This window comes from Ruditapes philippinarum, unplaced genomic scaffold (assembly GCF_026571515.1).
Source record: "Ruditapes philippinarum isolate M1 unplaced genomic scaffold, ASM2657151v2 ctg617_1_1_1_1, whole genome shotgun sequence".
Classification (NCBI taxonomy): Eukaryota; Metazoa; Mollusca; class Bivalvia; order Venerida; family Veneridae; genus Ruditapes; species Ruditapes philippinarum.
In genome coordinates, this window is record NW_026859650.1 from 457673 (window position 1) to 465207 (window position 7535).

The 7535-nt window shown below is 35.0% G+C and overlaps 1 protein-coding gene across 1 annotated transcript; it reads right to left on the minus strand.

Annotated features, from left to right (window-relative positions):
- Window positions 1–1299: 1299 nt before the first annotated feature.
- Window positions 1300–7518, minus strand: LOC132757378 (C3 and PZP-like alpha-2-macroglobulin domain-containing protein 8). The gene is made up of 7 exons (XM_060748646.1): window positions 7361–7518; window positions 6692–6774; window positions 6173–6257; window positions 5272–5375; window positions 3374–3522; window positions 2339–2532; window positions 1300–1607 (listed from the first exon to the last, which is right to left on the minus strand). Exons 1-7 carry the CDS (start codon window positions 7410–7412, stop codon window positions 1354–1356), a joined length of 921 nt encoding a protein of 306 aa, XP_060604629.1. The 5' UTR covers window positions 7413–7518; the 3' UTR covers window positions 1300–1353.
- Window positions 7519–7535: the final 17 nt, after the last annotated feature.

A 7535-nucleotide genomic window follows, 5' to 3' on the forward strand; every position in this document is an offset into this window, starting at 1 on the left:
CCAGCAAAATCTATCGTACGATTTACAACAATGTAAGGCTCATTTAGCTCTAGCCCAAGGAATATGGTCTGGAGATTTCAGCGTGGCATTGTCGTTTTCTGGCTTGGCGATTTGTTCTTTCCATATATAAAGTGTTATTTTTTAAAAAACACCATTTTCTGCTGCCCACCGTGGAAACACTATTTCTGTGATTTCACTGCTGATTAAAAATTATATTAGTTTGGAGCAGTGTAAATATAACTATTATTAATATATAATAATTAAATAATGAAAAAAATATATTGATTTTCATGAAAAACCTCCTTTTACAAGTTCAAACTGCTATGAAGCTATGAAAATTGCTTCAGTACAGATGAAACTTGGGCACAAATGTTGACTGGACCTTCGCCTCTGTAACAGCAAGCTCAATCTTAAATTTCATGTTACCATGGCAACGGGGGACGTCTCAAAATTGCCAAAAATCACAATTTTGCATTGTTTCGTGTTTTTTCTCTCATAAAACTGATCTCAAAGCGCTGCAATTTCTCAATGAATTGAAATAGAGTAAAAGGCCTTTCAGCGTTGGTTACACGTTACCTTACGATCGACCTGATGTCATTTTTAGCCTGTCACATGACCAAAATTTTCTTGGCGATGAGGTGAGCTACTTCCCCCCTTCAAACCCCAGAAACAGAAGGCACATCCTCCTTCTGGCAACCTACCTTTTTGATAGGGGGCGACGCCGAAAAAGTGATCACTTTTTTATCAACATTTCTCAAACGAAAAACAGAAAACCGTGTTTGGGGTCTAAAAGCGGCATTTACACTGTTTTAGGCCTCAAAATGGGGGGGGGGGGGGGGGCATCAAAACACGTCTATATGAGGTAAAGGGTTAAAGCACTATTCATTTTTATTCTCACGCTGTCAGTGTATCAGTCATGGAAAACCGAGTTTTCCATTTCCTGTAGAAAGTTACTAGTTATGTTAACTTTGCCTTTTTCATTCTCTGCATAAAATGTACGGAATTTTATATTAAGGCTATAGAAAAGGTATGTAAATATATTTTTTGTAAAATAAAATCAACACATATTCGGGTGCCAACCCTTCTAACACAATTTGTGGGATTTCGTTGGGGATGGAAATTACAGTAATATAAGGCACAAAGCTCTAGTCCAAAGAATATGGCCTTGAGATTTCCGCGTGGCATGGTCGTTTTTTGGTACGCCGATTTGTTCTTTCGCTATCTAGAATGTACTATTTATCGTAAAAAAACATTTAAAATATATTAATTACCTGGCAGAGGCAAGCTATTGGCAACAACAATAATTGATAAATATGATATCTGGTACATTTTTTTTTTATTTTTGAAAATCTATCATCCAACAATGGAAGATTGTTCTCTTTGTTTCTCGCAGAGGAAATTCTTATGATCTTCACAATTTTCATCACGCCATTTCATTTGACTGTTGGCATCCAGAACCAGACAGTGTTGTTTATTGTCGGTGTTGTCTGGTTGTCCTGGAAACCAGTTCGTGTAGTGCAAGTCTGATTCGCTCGGCATCCAGGTCCACGCATTTCTGTCCCCAAAGTCAGATGCACCAATCCAATATTGTCCGGGCATGTGGGGGTCTGAAAAGGGAAAAACATTTAGAATATAATGAAACATTAAAGGAACTCTTCTGAAGTCCAAAAGCCTAAAAACATAAAATTTGAATTTCTAAAAAAGGTCAGCTGGGACACTTAAAGCAGAAAAAATAGACAAAATATAGTTAAGAAATATACTCAGATATAAATTAAAAATCTCATTTTTGGGCTATTTTTAGCCCGATTAAGATGTAAAACGTTGCAACGCTGATCAAGTTTTGGTCAGTTTTCGTAATTAAGATAATTATTCTGGAAAAATACTGAGCGAATAAAAACAGTACAGTCACTTTAACAAAAAACGATTTTTGGATCGCATGAAAATGCAAAGGGTTGATAGACTTTAATAAAGCAAAATACATGTATATGTCAGTATTTACTACATCAAAAGCATAATAGCTTTTTCACTGTTCAGACAAATATTCGAAAAGAAAATCGTAAATAATTAAGACTCCTTGCAGAACAAAAGCTAATAAATGTTTCTTCCTTTAATAGAAATATTCCGAATATTGTTTACCCTGTGTCGTAGGGTACAATAAAAACTTTAATATTCGGTTGTTTTTGTAAGTTAAGCATGGCCCTATCGGTATACCGGTTATTATTGTTATTGAATTCTCCAGTCTGATTGGCTTAGGGCAGGCAGGTAGTAATAGTCAAATCAGCATATGTCGCCCTCCAAGAACGGCGAAAATTAAGTTCTATCGTATCTATATTAATACGTTTTTTAAATGTCCAGTCTCCAGTAGAACCAAATCCTGTTGATACAGCGACATAGTTGACCGGATGTGGAGCAGGATCGTTCCATGCCATGAATTGTTGTGCGCCGACGCTATTGCCCATACCAACCCGGATACTACTATTGTTCCAGCTTATCCAAAATGGACGTGCTTCCGTACAACTAACTGGATGAGATCTGAAGAAAAAAAGATTTTATAAATTAGCAATGAAAGTGTTTCAAGTCTTTTTATACTACTGTAGAATATATAGCTAAACATTAATGGAATTTCGTTTTCATCACATGAATTGAGACCCTGAAACAACTTTTATTAATTCTTGGTTCTTATAGCAACTTAAAGCAATGTTTTAACCCGATCATTCTGGTCTGTTTAAACTTAGTAGGAATGACCGGTTATATAATTGTGGTCCATAGATGCCCTGATATTTTCTATATCTCTCCTCTAGCCGCATTATTAGAGAACAAACATACTAAACAAGGTCAACATAATTTTACGTGCCTTATCACATATATTATAAATCGCAGGAAATACATACGCGTAAGAATATAGTGCGCTGCCATTTGCCATTTAAGTAAACCAAAACACAATATACAACATGTATTTACAAAGTTATTAATTTTTTGGAACACATGATTTGTTTTATAAAAAAAATATACATGTATATGTAAGCGTAATGTTTTGGTAGTTCGTAGGATTTGTCTTCCGAAAAACATGCTTCTTCGAGGGAGAACTAAAAATATTTATAGAAACAATAAAATCATAAATCTGCTTTTAGCAGATTTTCTATTATTATCCGTGGCGCAATGACGGCTGCACGTGGGATTTGTAGCCGCCTAAAAGTGAATCAAAGTATTATCTGTAGTCGTAATGTTAAAGCTGGGACATACGATAAGTTATAGTATGTCCCAGGTTAAAGGTTCAATAAAAATGAAACGTGCATAGGTTTAACTATTAATTAAAATCATTGTTGTCCAATATCAAAATAATTCAAATTATTTAAAGAAAGCTTGCACATACAGATGGCGAACTTCGGCCATATGTGCACATTGTTTACAGTCACGGATGACTGATTGAGAATCTGACCATCCACCAATCACAATCTCGTACGTGTCCTTTCTGTCGTCTCCCTTAACACTCGACAGTGCAATGTGGGCGTCGTTACAGGCCTGAAACAACCAATGATAAATGAGTTTATTAATAGAATATGTCACTATTTATACATGGTATAGAATAAAATTGACATGATAGGGGCTTCCGTGGCCGAGTGGTTAAAGTCGCTGACTTGAGATCACAGGTCCCTCACCGCTGTAGGTTCGATCCTCACTCGGGTCGAAATCTTTCATGTGAGGAAGCCATCCAGCTGGCTTACGGATGGTCGGTGGTTCTACACAGGTGCCCGCTCGTGCCTGAAATAATGCCCGGAGGGGCACCTGGGGTCTTCCTCCACCAATAAAGCTGGAAAAAATCGACGAAAAATCTCGGCGGTACGCTATAGGATGGCCCGACTTGAGTGTACGGTCGCCCATATGGGCTTTCCGGCGGCGACCTTAAATAAACGCAACAACAAAAAAAAAAAAATTGACATGATAAACGTCGTCAACGCCACCATCACTATTAATGACATTATTCTGAAAATATCACCATCATCATAATCATTATTAACATTATTATCAACAGATGTATATCGTGTTTTCACTCTCAGTAATCTCAGTTGCAGCGATAATATAAAAAAGTCATGTTAATTTAATTCATACTTTTTAATTCTTAACCAACGACAAGAGAATCTTGCTTAAGATCGAATCAACCTGATTTTTTTATTTATTGTCTATTTCTCTATCATCATTGCGCGGAATCGAAATCCGAAAATCATATTTTTGATTCTTTATTTTTTTTATTCAGTTTTCTTATATTTTTTTTCTTCAAAACATTACTATTGTCGGTATAGTATTTTTGGTTAAGCATATTTTTCTAGCTCAGCAAACTAATACGCATGCAAACATGCCATTACATGTGCAAACATAACAATACCCCAATGTTACAATAGTGAGAAAACACTTTCGAAAAAGTAAAGGAGCTACTATCGTTAATTCTGTTCAAAATTGTTTTGCAATTTCACTAAAAGATACAGCATTTTCTGCCTCTATATGGTTGTTTGTTACAATAGCAGAGAATATAACAGATCCTGCAGTTAACATGTAACAGAAAAAAAGAAAGATTTTGTAAGTTTGAACCATTTAAAACCTGCAGGTCTGAAAAAGTAAGCAGGCATAACGACAAAAAGCATCTCTTGTCAAATCGGAAGCTTTGTTCGAAATGTGCTACGTAAGAACGTGGTCTTATTTGGCTGCACGTTCGCAAGTTTGGTAAGTGCTTGCATGAACCAAGTTTGAAAACAAGTACGTGCTGTCCCTTGATATTGACATGCTTTGTTTAATGTTGATATAACTTAATTAATTGAACGACTGCAGTTACGTAATGATAAAGTTTATATATAGATTCTGTTCGTTTCTGTTTGTAAGCTTTTTTTGGTCTGTTTTCCCCCGCCGATTTCAACACATTTTGGTCGCTCCACCTAACCGGCTGTCCTGGATAACTGATCAGTAATTGCCAATTAATCAGCAGCCGAGATAACTTTCGCCTTGCCCGAACCAAGTTTATCCGATGTTAACCTTATCATGGGGGAGAAACTGTTACATGGAGAATGGAGTTCTTTGATAACTTGTCAGGATTTGTTCTGGTAACTGCCACGGAGTTGCTGGAAAACGTTACAAATTTCGTCCGAAAACATTTGTATATATATTATATACCTATGAAACACTCGTCAAAATAGTAATGTGTTCTTAGAAAAAAAATCTATTTTCCGTGTAACAGTTCCTCCCCCGTGCTTATTGGACTTGTTATATCTACATGGGTACCTTTACTGTAAATGTAACCGACGTTGTATTTGTCACATCTAATCCTAGGTCATGAAGATAATGATAATGGTATCTATTCTCTGTGTGAATTGATATCTCGTTTGCTGAAAGAAGAAACAAAATTTTTAAGCAGCATGCCTCCTCCAGTTGAGCAAAAATATTTCAAAAAATTAAACTTGAAAAAAATGTACTAACTTAAGATTTAAGAAAAGTAAAAAAGATTTTAGATTCAGGTTGGATTAATGCAAAATATACATGTAGTATAATATCTACCATATATACCGCTAAAGAGACAAGAAGATACGTATTGCATGCAAGTATATCCCTATTTTATCATACACATTTATATATCCCTATAACGTGACAAAATATCTCGTAAAATACAAAGTTTCACAATAAATGCATCGTTGTGAGAGCATATATTTTGATTTAGTACATATTTTTTCACGGATCTGAAAACGGCTAAACCGTGCCTAGTGCAATTCTGGTCAAACCAATCAACCAGAATCAAATGCCAGTTTGAGATGACGTTATTATTGCAATAACGCTTTTTACAGAAGACAAACGCTCAAATAAGTTGCCTCCCTTTTGACATTGTTAAAATCCTTATAGCACGCGTTATGGGTCTTCATAAGAAAACTGAGTTGTTTTGACAAAGGATATGTTGTTAATGTATGTTTAATATTAGTATTTTGAAACAATTATATGGTCTTACACGATCCTTTTTATGAGGGTTTGTTTTAAAGCACGTGAATAGTTAAAATTGATAAAAATGTAGCATTGATCTGTGGTTCAAAATTCCTCTTGGTTAAGACGGACAAGATTTCGATATAAGTTCCACCAATGAGTTTGAAATACAGTGTACGAATGTTCAGTTTATGCACAATGTAAGAAATGTTACCGTTTTTAATGACTTGAGTGACATTTTTCTGCTTGTCTGCCGAATCAATGTTTGCAAGATCCCCACCTATTTTTTGGCAATAATCCTTAAAACGAAAAAAAAAAATCCGTGTCCATTTCATAAAACTATGGCATCAATACAATAACGTTTACATATTAATTAATACTTGTTTGTTTGATTGGGTTTTACGTCGCACCGACACAACTAGGTCATATCACGGCGTTCCTGCTTTACTGGTAGAGGAAGGCCTCAGGTGCCCTTCCGTGCATTATTTCAGGCACGGACGGGCACCAGTCCTGAGTAGAACCACCAACGTTCTGTAAGCAAGCTGGATCATAATTAATTATATTTACATATCAAACAAGATCCAACGCAATATATTCAACTTGCTCTTGGTCACTCTTGGAAGACGGGTCCATCTCCCCTCGTCCTTTACATTTTTCATTAACATTAAATTTAAATAAATTTTCTGAACTTAACATAAATTTTTATCTGCTAATAAAGAAATAATGACCATACAATTCCTGTCTGCCATGAGCCGGAAGTTGAACTAATGTTCCAACATCTCCCTTGAAGAAATGTCCAGTGTCCTAGACACTGACCTTGACAATAAAAAAACAACTTACAGTCACAACAGCTTGCGTTTTATTTTATTTTATTTTTAAACCATTCAGTGATATGCGCTTTATTTTATCGCAGTAAGATGGCATGAATTGCGTTTCATTTTTATTCAGTAAGATTTGGTCATGTACGTGCGATGTGTTAGTCGCTTTCTTGTCATATCATAGAAAAGTTCAATAATGGGCGCTTAATTCAATCAAGTTATTTTCGGTTTTACGCTAAATTTTATCGCATTAATGTGTTTGCTATTGTTTTTGTTTATTTAGTGGCGGAGGGTTTTTAATATGATAACTTGCTCTTTAGTGACATTCCGTTTAAATTATCTTCAAAAACACATAAATTAATGTTTCAATGATGTCAAATTTCGTTAAATAAAATAATAATGATAATAACATTGACGATGATGGTGATGATGATAATGATGATGACTTAACTATAAAATCCAATTTTTTTAATTATTATCAATAAATGTAGACAATTACAACAGGTCAATGTAGACAATTACAACAGGTCAACAGATCATTATTCATATTTCAAAAAGCGATCGAATGTGCAGACATGACTTACCATTTACTGCAGAGAAACTAAGAAAACTTATGCTAACAATTGTCCAAAACATAACTATATTTCGTCGTATAATATTTCTTGTTTTCAGTTATTCCTATCTTGATAAGAATATAATCATAAAACTTTGTCAATGTATTACAAAGGTTCAATTATCTTGGTCAAATTCTTACTTTTA